The 14,015-nt window shown below is 25.8% G+C and overlaps 1 protein-coding gene across 2 annotated transcripts in view; it reads right to left on the minus strand.

Moving 5' to 3' along the window:
- The window catches only part of LOC111630355 (sialin-like), a 30,577-nt gene that overhangs the window by 6,150 nt on the left and 10,412 nt on the right, over positions 1-14,015 (minus strand). For both annotated transcript variants that reach the window (XM_023374445.1, XM_023374444.1), the window contains exons 2-4: positions 10,520-10,713; positions 4,206-4,439; positions 3,093-3,276 (exon numbers count right to left, since the gene is read on the minus strand). In XM_023374445.1, coding sequence (XP_023230213.1) covers positions 3,093-3,276; positions 4,206-4,439; positions 10,520-10,713 — 612 coding nt within the window. The remainder of the gene's footprint in view (positions 1-3,092; positions 3,277-4,205; positions 4,440-10,519; positions 10,714-14,015) is intronic.

Genomic DNA, 14,015 nt, shown 5'->3' on the forward strand with positions numbered 1-14,015 from the left:
CAAAAAAATATACGTATTTTGGAAATGTTGAGTCGAATTAGTCTAGAATCGATTAATTTTATGAAAGAAAACCTTTCAAACAGCCGTAGTCCGTAAACTATGATTCCTACAAAATTGATTCATAAAGAACGGAACGTATCTACCGTCTTAGAGGGGGATCTACTGTATACAAGTAAAGGAACATATTGCAGATCTCAAATATAATCAACTAAACTCTGTTTTTCATGACCATTGTTTAATAAATGACTGTAATATAGATAAAAATAATGTTAAAATCCTATACAAAGAGAAAAATATGCATAATAGAAAATTTAAAAAAAGCGTCTCAATTTTAACAGCCAAAAATTGTATCAATAAAAATTTAAGTGTAAAAATAAATGTGAACTGGATGAAAATATTATAATACACACAATATACATTAATGTTGATTGTAATTATCTATAAAGGTTATGCTGTTGTTAATATTAATAATATCTTTCTTTGTAATATGCAAATCAGTACAAAACTGCAATACAGTACGTAATGCGGATACAGTTAAAAAACAATAATGTAAAAAATTGTCTATTTCTCTTTCAAGATATATATGTGATTATGTATAAGATTCCTGGATATTGTGAAATAAGTAAAAGATCATTTATAACAGATTTTAATGAAATTACTCCACTTATTGTAAAATAAGTTGTGTGTGCCTATTGGGTTAAGACCTTATATGTATAACAGATTAAAAATGGATATGGTAAGAAATATACATTATTTTAATTCTGTTTTGTTAGATATTTATGTAATATTTTTAAAAATTGTATCTTTTAGTTGACTGATGAGGGGCTTTATGCCCAAAACGTGCAGTTGTCACGTATCAACTAAAAAGTGATGGAAATAAAACCAAGTGTTTATTTATAACTCAATTTTGGACTTCAAACTCAAATGTATTATTATTCAAGATCATACATGAATATTCATATCTTTCCTAATATTTTCTTAAAATATTTTACACATATTTAAACAATACACAGAATATTATTGTTATCTAATGCATGGAAAATGCTTTAAAAAAGTCTAATTTATTTTACTCAAAAATAATAGAAGTAATTAAATTTAATTGTTATTTCGATCTTATGTTCCCTTTTTGCTTATATTATTCATTAATATTTTAATACCCCTTAACACCCAATGACGAGATAACTCGTCAAGATTACATAGCGTTACGTAAAATTCGGTAGTTAAGGCCACTTTTGACAAAAAATTTTTTTTCAATTTTTGGAATGTTTTTTAAGTCCCCAAATTTTTTCAAAATTTTTTGCCCGCACGAAAAAATTTTACTTTGATAAGGCTCGATTAAGGCTTAATTGTTTTTTAATGGGAGTTTTTTTTATCAATTTATTTCATGGTTCCTAAGTTGTAGCACACGGATTTTCCTTCGAAAAAGTTATTTAAAGCTGCTTTCTGATGTCAAAAACGACCTCCAATAGTTTTTAATTTTTTTAATTAATCGATTTTTTTATATATTAATTTAATTAATTAGGGGGGTCGGAAATCACAATTAAAATCTTAATTTTTTAAAAATATTTGAAAATATACATGTCGCTCATAGTCACCCACTTTAAACCCTTGTCCTCCCGAGACGTATGAGAATGCCCTGGGAAATTGGACTCCAGCTGTGTAAACAATGACTCATCGGTGTTAAATTTCACAGAAAGGCGAGACAAAGGAAAATAAAATTTGAAGCTTTTTCTTCAAAATTAACGCATTTCTTTTGTTTTTTTTCAGTTTTAAGTATTTTTATGTATTTTTTATGCTTGATTACATCATAATTAAAAACAGTCGGGCGTTAAGGGGTAAATTGTAGAATACAGGTAACTTCCATATAACACGGCACTTCTATAGCACAGATTCACTCTAACACGGTTGAGAATTGGGAACATCTCCATATAACACGGTGCTTTTATAGCACAGATTCATTCTAACATGGTTCAAGAATTGGGTAAAACCCTCGTACAACATAAAATGTGATAAATTTTCACAAACTTAAGTACTAATAGTTTACAAAAATTATTATTTTCGTGAACTATTAATACTTAAGTATGTAAATTTTCTTTTCCGCCTTCTGTCGATACACATAATCCTTCTCGAAACTTGTTTCAGTGTTGCCAGATCTCGACGCTTCTGATTTTGTGTGTTTTTGTGCCAGACGTTTTCCCTTATTCATACTTGCTTTATTCTTCATAAGTGCTTAGCACCATATAAGGAAATTTATAAAGCTCTTTTAACTAAAAGCAAGCAATCTAAGATAACATATTTTTTGCAAAAGGTAGAGCATGGATTTGAAGATAATGCAGAAAAATGCTCAGAGGATAAGGATATCTTGCCAAAAAGAAAAAACCCTCAATTAATAGTGCTTAGTGATGACGAAGAAAACATTCTTTAATTTATATTAATATGTATCACTTCTTAAGAAAATTTTAATAAAGATATTTATCTTACTTATGAAAATATAATAGCATGTTTTCTAATTTTTGGAACCTAACCCCCCTTTTCGTACTAGTTCTTTGTTTCGTATAACACGCAAAAAATTTGCATAACATAGCAAATTTTTTGGAACATTACTCCCGTGTTATATGGGGTTACCTGTATATCTATTTTTAAAATTGTAATTCTAGAATATAATTTAAAACTTTCTGATTCTGATTTGAAGATGACTAATTAAAGAAAACTTTAAAACATTTTTTTAGTAAATCTGCTGATTTTAAATGTTTATTTTTCACTCTTGAATTATAATCAATTATTTTGCTTATGACTATTGCAGATATATAGTCACTAATTAGTTGAAGTATTTGTACCAAGTTTAATTTTTCAAAGATTTACTCTTCACAAATTGAAAAGTATCTTCCATTTTTATCAGTAATACATATCATACTTCTCTAGCTCTATTATCATAGTAAGTGAATAAGTGAATCTCAAGAAAAAATAATTAATACCACAAAACTTAATTTCAAGAAGTCATTAAAACAATAAAATTAAGCTTTATATAACAAAAAATAATTCTTCTTAAGCAAGCAGAATTATTTTTGTAGATGAATATGTAAGTATCTTACCAAATACATAAAATACTGATGGCCAACCTCCTAGGAAAGTTGAAGCACACATAACTCCAGATAATGGCAATGCAACAACTGTACCTATCTGACATCCACTATACACTAATGATGATGCTAAACTTCTCTCAGTTCTCGGCATCCATCTAGCTAATAAGGAATGCATTGCTGGAAATGTTATACCCTATAAAAACATTTTATCATAAATAAGCTTATTTAAATAAATGTTATATATTTATGAAGTTTTAACATATTAAAAAGAATGTAATACTTCTTAAAAATAACAATTAATTAATTTTTATCTCTAAATGAATCATTTTGTAACTTATTATTTAAGCATTTTACTTATTGCAATGTTTTCATTAAAACAAAATTTGGAACATACTGACTTCATTCTTATAATAGATTTTTCAAATATTATTTAAGTTTTCCAGTTCATAGTAAATCAAAAATTAAAGTAATTAATTATAACAAGCTAAACAAATAAATAAACATTAAAATTTAATATAAATTTAAGATATTAAAAAAATAAACTTTGTTATTGAATATTTGAATTTTAAACATATTTTTAATTAATGATTTCAACTCATTTTCTTTTCTTTTCTGTTATTTTGTGAATGAAATTTAATCTCCATGATCTTAGTAAAATTTCTATAAGCTCCTTAATTAGTCCAGTTTCTCTACTTCCAAACTTTTCATACTTTGATTGTTAAGTTTAAATTTACTGTTCCAGGAAAATTTTATACCTAAATATTGAATATCATTTACTAGCTCCACAAGTTCATTATTAATGAAAAAACTCTCTCTCTTTGATAAAATAACATTATTACAGAAAATAATAATGCTTGTTTTTAAATGAACTTGATGCACTTTATACCAATAAACACATAACATAATAAAAAATAAAACTGTCTTTTAACTGTTTTGCTTTTCAAGCTTGAAAAAGTTTACATTGAATCACTGAAATTAATCCAAAAATTTAAAAATTAATAATTAATTATTTGAATTTCTTATATTTTATTAAATTATATTTATAGTATAAGAAAGCCCCTGTAAAAATATTTTAAATTCATCACTAAAGAATGTGTAAAGTTAACTAACAATAATACTTACTTCACCTAAACCTTCTAAAAATCTTACAATTATTAAAGCTGATACATGCAGATTTGCAGCTACAGGTGTCAATAAAGTAAGAACACCAGTTCCAAACACACCTAAACCAAACAACCATTTTCCTCCAAAAATTTCAGCAAGTCTTCCTCCAGGCAATTGAGTTAAAATATATCCATAGAAAAATGATCCTAATATAAAACCTTGTAGAGTTTTATCCCATAAAAATTCTCCATCCTAAATTGAAATATAACAGTGAAACATGAGTATTTATTAAATTGAAAAAATATATTTGGCTTTATAAATATTAAACAATCTGAATTTTATTATTTGTTGTTTAAAAAAAAAAACATTATGCTTAATTTTTTCATTTTTAATCTGTTACTTCAGGAAGTCAAACTAGAAGAGATCAATTGGAAACATTTTTGACTCTAGTGAGCCAAATAATTTGTTGCAAAACTTCTAAAATACATTATGGAATATATTTAAGTAAAAAAAAAAACCTGTCTGTAAAATGTTGCTAGTTTTTAAATTTTTTAAATGTACAGTTTGTGGAATTTGAATATTAAAATCAAGAACTGTCTATAGATCATTATGGGTTTATATATGCACGTACAGCAAAACCTGTGTATACTGGACTGCACAGTACTGAATATTTATTCTGGTTTGTCAGGTTTCCATTTTGAACAGGTTTCTTTTAACATAGAAAATTGATGCATTCTGAAGAATTTTTCCCATTTAGGCAGGTTTCAATTTTATTAAAGTTCCATTTTGAACAGATTTTACTGTGTATAAAGTTTTTGAATGAACTAGAACTTTTCTCAAGTAGTCAATTAAAAAGAACAAAGATATTAACCATGGTACCAAGTTTTACACATTGTAATGCTTGATTTTGTTATTAAATAACAAAATGATTTTTTTACAAGTCTAGTTTTTCTTCAATTTTTATTAATATTTATTATAATTTATTAGAAAATTTTTATAAACATTAAAATAAACTGATATACTAAAATGCATTCACAATATAAAATATCAATTTATGATTTGTTGCTTTTTAAAACAGATTTTAAATAAAATCTTATTATTTGGTAATATAGGTTGAATCTTTTTAATTCAGCACTCTGTGGTCAGGCATATTTTAAATATGCTACCACTAGTATGTAGATCTGTTATATCTGTTTATTTGATTCAAAGAAAATTAAGGAAAACCAAAATACCAAAAGCAAGCTACATTGCAACATTGATTGAAAAACATTAAATAACCCTGCCAAGACCTCATTTCAACATAGAAAAATCCACTTTCCTATATCTGATTTGTTTCTGAGATACTGGTAAATGTACTTGAAGATTATAGAAATCCTGATGGCCCTGCATATTTTGAAGGCATTGCTGACCCTGAAGACCATGCTGATTTATGATGTAGTACTTTAACTCAGATTACAAGTATTATATAAAAACATCCCAGAAGCTGGAACCTTTATATACTAACTAGCTTATTCTTACCACACAACTTCCATGAATACTAAATGTGGTGGAAATTGGTAAATATAGTACTTGTATACTAACTAGTTTATGTTTGGTTTTGGATTTATATTTATATATGAGATAATAAAAACCTTGTTTGAAAATATAATGGTTGTATTATTTCATTTTTTCGGCTTGGTTCTACCTTTCATAACACTGTGATATGCATATCATTATGTAAGTGATTTCCTTAGAGGTCTTAAAGGTCAATTTCTGTCGTCCAACAATGACTGTGTCTCAAGGTTGCCAGATTCAAGAGGTTCAACCTATACTACATTTTAAACTGTTTTGAAAATAAAGGAAAGCATTTCATATTTATATATGCATACTTGTTAAATAAATTTTAAAATCAACATCTTCAACTAGTGTTTTTTAAACAAATAAAATATTTTCTTCTAATCAGAATGATTTACTATTGGATTGGATTTTCATTTACTTTTTGTTCATTTTAAAATATTCAAGATATAAAATAAAATTCTTATTGGCTAATATAAGTTTCTTTTGAACAGTCATTAAAATTTTTAAATAATATGATGATAAGACCTATACTCTATGCAGGATAAAGAACAATGTTGGTTTATAGAATCAAGAAAGAGTATGCATATACAGTAAAATATAGTATCAAACAATGATGCAAATTATCATTACATTTTTTATATAGTGTTTGTCATAAACATTACTTTGTCCATTGTCTGTCATTTCTATTTTGTTTTTTTTATGACAGAAAAAGTGCCATGATGATTTTAAGCTAAGTATTTTGTGTATATATAAAGTAGATTATAATATTCTTGTTTTAATTAATCAAAAGACATTGACTAGAAATGCCAAATTTAAATACATGTATTTGATTTTGAGAATTCTGTTTGAATGTTCAATGTTAATTATAATCTGTTTCCTTTTTATTTGGGTGTTATAAAAGGGACACCATCAACTGGCAATGGCAAGTGAGTGATGGACAACTGGGCTACTGCTAACTGGGTGCCAAACACACAAACAAAATAAGAAATGAATGTAAAATTATATATTTAACTTAATTAAAAATTTGTTTATGCCTCAAGAAAAACATGTGTTTCTTGAATTGATTAAAATATTGAAGATAGGATTCTTGATAGTGCAAACATAATAAATACTTGGGTAGATACTTCATTGTTATTTTAAAACTAATTGTAAAGGGCAGACTATTAGAAGTCAAATGAAGAAAGTTGTCTTAAGGAAGCTAATCCAACCCTAAGCATAGAAACTATTGAAGAAACCAAATGGCTGACCACAGATTGTCTTTTGCATCTTTGCAGCAAAGAAGTAATGACATGCAGCAGATGGAAATCTTCAGAGTGAGAGAAAAGGGCTCAGAAATTTGGAGTGAAAAGACAATGCCAAGAGTAACAGTTTTATTTGAACTTCAGTACGAAGTATTGTATATAAGTATTTTTTTAGAAACAAAATAGTTGAACAATGTAAATAGTGACCCTGGTTTTGTCAATAATTTCTGAAACACATTATGTAAAGTTTTGAAAGAATTTCCATTGTTTACAATCATTGCAAGAAAGATTCTGCATCATGCAATAAACATGCTTAATTTTCATTTTAACCAATTCATTATTCTTAATTTTACACCATTTACATTGTTTACTCTATTCTAATGTGCACTGTTTTTTGCACTTATCTAGTCTGAAATTTTGGGGTGTGCATTAGAATCAGGTACAAGGTTGAGTTAATGCAGTCTTGTTTATATTATTTGCTCTTCATTCTGCTTGGCAATTTCCATGTATTAAACATCATTATAGACATGTTATAAATCCCTCTGACTACTTTAGTTTTAATTTTGGTTTTGGTTTTGGAATAGTTTGATGGTCTCTTAATTACAGAAAGCTGAATAAATGAAGCCAAACAGATAAATAGCCTGTAAAGCTGTGTTTAAGCAGAGAGTTATCTACTATGCTGAAGAATATGTATACAGATATTTCAGTGTGATAATACTTTTTTGGTAAATGTCATGTTTGTGCATAGATTTTAACAGCAATTTGTGAAATCTTGCTGTTAAAATGTTAATCCTATGATAATTTTGACTGTAATTTTATATCAATCCAGAGATCCTCTGTACCTGATAATGGAATCATTAATAAATACACTTGGATACATTCAATCATGTGGATATCATAAATCACTGTAAACATGAAAATAAAATTATTTTAAAAAAATACATTTATTATTGTTTAAATACATTAACTTTTTGTATCTACATTGTTGACATAGGATGTGTATTACATTTGCAAGCTAACTGTTTTTGGTTTTCATATGTTGAAAATTACATGCACATTAAATTTGATGGCACATTAGAATCAAGAAAACACAATATATAATCAAAAGTCTAAATACTGATATTCTGGACCAATTGGGTAGTTAAATTAATTAAATTAAGAATTAATATGCAGTTAATTCAGAAAGAAACAGAAAACCCACTTTCTTTTCCCACTGCCTGGGATTTCCGTTGACCTCCAATCTGATAGATAAAGACAATCAAATAACCGTACAAATCGACAGTTTTAATGATGTTTGAACTAATTTCAAAACCTTAGTTGAAACATTTGATTATTAATGATAGGAGCCTGTCAAAACAAATGAACTTATGAGGTAAGACGAGTCATAACCCAGCTAGAAAAATCAATAAATCAGCCGAATCATCTGGTTTTTGACAGCTAGTATCAGACGAACCAGGACATGACTCAAACTTAGACCATATTAAATCAAAGTCACCTGAGTCAATTCTCATGTGCAACACATATAAAAAGGGCTCGCACCCAATCATCAGAGCAATCACCAAAGAAGACCGACTTCCTGCTGGACCTCACTTTCATCATCTCCACGAAAGATCAACCAACTGTCCCGAAGGTATTGCCATCCGACTGAGGTATTCTATTTGCTAATTTTATGTAAACTCTCTCTCAGTCGACTTAGAATCTAACCTATTAAGTTAGATTTAGTCATTAAAAAATTAGCTACCTGCTGGACTATCCAATTTGGCTCCAGGTTAAACAGAACCAACATTAATGTTACGGAACATTATTATGTTTCTTGTCTGCTGTAATCTTTATTTTGTTTATATTAAATATGTTAAGTTTATTTAAATGCTTGTAGTAACTCGTTTATCGCCGTCCCTGTATCGACAACCTCACTGATCCCCCACTTGCCTAAATTTACACCATCCACTGACACGTCCCAACATCGGAGAACAGGTTAAGCCTCATGCATTTACTCCCAACTTCTCACAATATGTTAATATTTAAATCAATAATGAATAAATATATAAAATTACTTGTCCTGACTGACTGAGTTACTGATTCATCATCGCCCAGAGCAAACCGCTAAACCTAAAAAAGGTGAAATTTGGTACACATCTAGGGTACGTCATGGAAACGCACACTAAGAAGGGATTTTTCGAAATTCCCCCGTGGGGGGAGCATTAAGGCTTAACTGGAAAAATGGCTTCTACTGTACTATTTTAGATGCGATTTTTTGTTTTTATCTGTGGTTTTATAGGGTATGCCAGGAGAATGTACACTAAGAAGGGATTTTTCGAAATTTCCCCGTGGGGGAGGAGGATAGCATTAAGGCTTAACCGGAAGAATGGCTTCTACTGTGCTATTTTAGATGCGATTTTTTGTTTTCAACTACATTTAGTCTTCATTGAGTACTTACGTGTATTAAATTGATAACATTTCAGACATTGTTACAAATATTTTCATATATTTCAATTTTTTAACCAAATGTTTTAACCGTTTTAAATTTGAATTTGTTATTGCATATTGGTTCGATTATAGAATGATTTTATACATTCCAGAAAATTGATCAAATTGAAAACAGTTCATTTGATTCTCAGCAATTATCATCATTCTCAGCGGTAGGTTTTATATAACAATTACTATGGTTGTTGAAATACTGAATATAAATGGGGTTTGCTTGCAAAATCTCCGTGGGCGAAGTCATGGGTAACAGCTAGTGAATGAATAAAATCTGATATAATATTTTTTGTTTTTTCATATTTTGTTACTTCTATACTGAACATAAAATAATTATTCTTCATTCTCTCTCCATGGTTGATAAAGCATGTCTCACTGACTTCTTTAGAATGTTTAAAAAAAAAAAAAAAAACAATTTATTGAGTGTCGATTAACTATGACATTTCAACAAAATTTCACTTTTATTGAAGTAATACTTATATATTTAAATAATTTAATTCCATTACAATACTAAAAATTGTCAATATATTGACAATTTTTAGCAATTGTATATCTATATTATTACTTATTACTTAAATATAATCAATTATATGATTATGTAACATGTGATCATTACAATGTCACTTTTATTGTAATAGGAAATAACTTTACAATTACACATATATTGAAATTATTTGTAGTTGATTGTTCTGTGTTATACTTTTTAATGTCTATTCAGATGTTTATTTAAATATTAAAAATTTCCAATATCTTAGTACAAAATAGAAATATGTATCTGGTAAAAAGTGAATAGATTTTTCAGTCAATATAATTAATCATATCATTATTAAATAATTTTAATGAATAATTAAAGCATTTCAAATACAAGTGTAATTATAAAATTACATTCCAAATTGTTTTTGTTTGAAGATCATTGAATTGAATAATTAGAATAAAAAAATTTTGAAAGCAGTTATTGCCAAATATATGAATTCATAAAAACTTCTATAACTTTAATTTATCTCAAAAATTTAAAAATTTTTTAAAAACATTATTCAAAATCAAATTATTACAAACCTGTAATTCATTTGTGCTAGTTGTATTTTGCAATGGACATTCATCTGAGACTGACGTATTCTTCTTTGTAGCAGTATTATTTACCATAGATACTAAAGCAACACTTAAATTAACTCTAAGTGCATAAACATTACAAAAGCCTAAAAATCCCATAAATATCAATACATAGCGTGCAGGAATGAAGGATGGCCATCCTGAAATAATTAAGAATTTGTAAATTAATAAAAAATATTTATAATTATCTCTACTTTAAAATATAATATGGTCTTATTAGAACAAAATAATATTCTCAATAAAATCATAATTTATATGAACTTTATATGAATTATTATTTAATTTCTTAGAATAATAAATTAAAAGTAATCTAAACATTCTCAAAACTAGAAAACAAAATATCCATTAAAGAAATGATAAAATTTTATAATATATAATTAAAATGATTAAAAATTCAAAATATATATCTTCTCATCTTAAACAGTACTTGTTACTAAGATAAATAATTTAAATAATATTAATTTAAATTAAACAATAATTAGTTTAAAGTATTTAATGTAAAGTTAACTATTAAATTCACTTTTTATAACTGATTCCACTTACTTAACTTCATGTTAACAATAAAATGATGATATTTAAATGAACTGAAACATTTTATAACAGCCATATCCTTGAAATATTCATAAACAATACATTTATACTTATAAGCCTAATTACAGAACTACAGACAGTGTGCAAAAAAATTATTTAACAATATTGCATGTTGTATAAAACAGAATTTTAAAAGTTATGATCTCCATATGTCAACTTGGATATGGAAAGGGATGTCACTAATATCTTGTAAAGTAATCTCCTCTCCAACTATTCTAATTTAATTTTCTGTTGAATATTAAATCCTTCATTTTTGTTTTTTACTTAGTTGTTTTAACTTCCTTTTTTTTAACAATTTAAGTCAGATTCATAATAAATTTACATCATCTTTTAAGATAAATTTTTATATTTGGTAAAACATATTTGCTATGAATCTAAGATTCACAACAAATCTTGAGAACATATGAAGTTATACAATTAAGAATTATTATATAAATATAAATTATTTTAATATCATTTAACATATTTGATTAAATTCATAATGCATCATTTTTATTTGCATAATTGCTAAAAGTGTTTCACTGAGATATTAATTATTATTAACAGAGCATAATTGCAAATACAATAGAATTTCGCAGTATATTATGTCATTATTCTATAACATAATAGATAAAGTTCATTCAGGAATCTAGTGTTTGAGAATATTACTGAATTTATAATATATAAAGATAAATTTTATATTTGTATAATAAGAAATTCATTAAAACTCAATTAAAAGGAATAAAACTTATCAATTATTAAAAAGTTGTTTTTACGTTTTTACTTTTCTATTTTATCTTCATAACTATATAGCATAAATAACAGCTCTAACTTCTAATATACATTCAAAAACAAAACATTACATTTTTATTTACATTTAAGTTTTATGTTCTAAGATATAATCTTTAATATGATTATAAATATTTTTTCAATCTGTCTAAACCAATATGTAGTAAGTTATTATATTAGAATGCTTTTCTAGTAAATAAGTAATAATTAAATAAATATTACANGAATTATTATTTAATTTCTTAGAATAATAAATTAAAAGTAATCTAAACATTCTCAAAACTAGAAAACAAAATATCCATTAAAGAAATGATAAAATTTTATAATATATAATTAAAATGATTAAAAATTCAAAATATATATCTTCTCATCTTAAACAGTACTTGTTACTAAGATAAATAATTTAAATAATATTAATTTAAATTAAACAATAATTAGTTTAAAGTATTTAATGTAAAGTTAACTATTAAATTCACTTTTTATAACTGATTCCACTTACTTAACTTCATGTTAACAATAAAATGATGATATTTAAATGAACTGAAACATTTTATAACAGCCATATCCTTGAAATATTCATAAACAATACATTTATACTTATAAGCCTAATTACAGAACTACAGACAGTGTGCAAAAAAATTATTTAACAATATTGCATGTTGTATAAAACAGAATTTTAAAAGTTATGATCTCCATATGTCAACTTGGATATGGAAAGGGATGTCACTAATATCTTGTAAAGTAATCTCCTCTCCAACTATTCTAATTTAATTTTCTGTTGAATATTAAATCCTTCATTTTTGTTTTTTACTTAGTTGTTTTAACTTCCTTTTTTTTAACAATTTAAGTCAGATTCATAATAAATTTACATCATCTTTTAAGATAAATTTTTATGTTTGGTAAAACATATTTGCTATGAATCTAAGATTCACAACAAATCTTGAGAACATATGAAGTTATACAATTAAGAATTATTATATAAATATAAATTATTTTAATATCATTTAACATATTTGATTAAATTCATAATGCATCATTTTTATTTGCATAATTGCTAAAAGTGTTTCACTGAGATATTAATTATTATTAACAGAGCATAATTGCAAATACAATAGAATTTCGCAGTATATTATGTCATTATTCTATAACATAATAGATAAAGTTCATTCAGGAATCTAGTGTTTGAGAATATTACTGAATATTACTGTTTGAGAATATTACTGAAAGATAAATTTTATATTTGTATAATAAGAAATTCATTAAAACTCAATTAAAAGGAATAAAACTTATCAATTATTAATAAGTTGTTTTTACGTTTTTACTTTTCTATTTTATCTTCATAACTATATAGCATAAATAACAGCTCTAACTTCTAATATACATTCAAAAACAAAACATTACATTTTTATTTACATTTAAGTTTTATGTTCTAAGATATAATCTTTAATATGATTATAAATATTTTTTCAATCTGTCTAAACCAATATGTAGTAAGTTATTATATTAGAATACTTTTCTAGTAAATAAGTAATAATTAAATAAATATTACACAGTAGTAAAATTTCAATTTTACAAATAATAACAATGTTAAAAAATAAAAAAATAATGATAATTTCATATCCTTATTGTTCAGGTATCCTTCTTTATTATTTTATTTATATATTAAATATAATTCATTGTTTTTTGGAAGTAAGCACAAAGTTGCTATAGAAAACTTATCATATAGGAACACTGTCTATGTTAACCATCTATATGTATATGTATCCTTCTATACATAAAATATTTATAATAGATACATTATAAGGTTTAGGACAGGGGTGTCCAACCCGTGGCCCGCATGTGGCCCAAGGCAAGTTCCAATGCGACCCAATAAACGTGTAAAAAAACTGACAAACTTTTTAATTTAATTTTATTTATTTATTTCAATGGCATAAACTAAAAAAAAGAAGTTTCACAAAGCCATAACCTTTATATATATTTTATTTTTGAGTGGAAAGAAAATATTTTCAAATACTTGGATATGTGTGAATGAGGAAGGAATACTAAATAAAGCTAAAGTTGAGACTCAAAGAATTATAGACCC

This window comes from Centruroides sculpturatus, unplaced genomic scaffold (assembly GCF_000671375.1).
Source record: "Centruroides sculpturatus isolate CEXI.00-Female unplaced genomic scaffold, Cexi_2.0 scaffold680, whole genome shotgun sequence".
Classification (NCBI taxonomy): Eukaryota; Metazoa; Arthropoda; class Arachnida; order Scorpiones; family Buthidae; genus Centruroides; species Centruroides sculpturatus.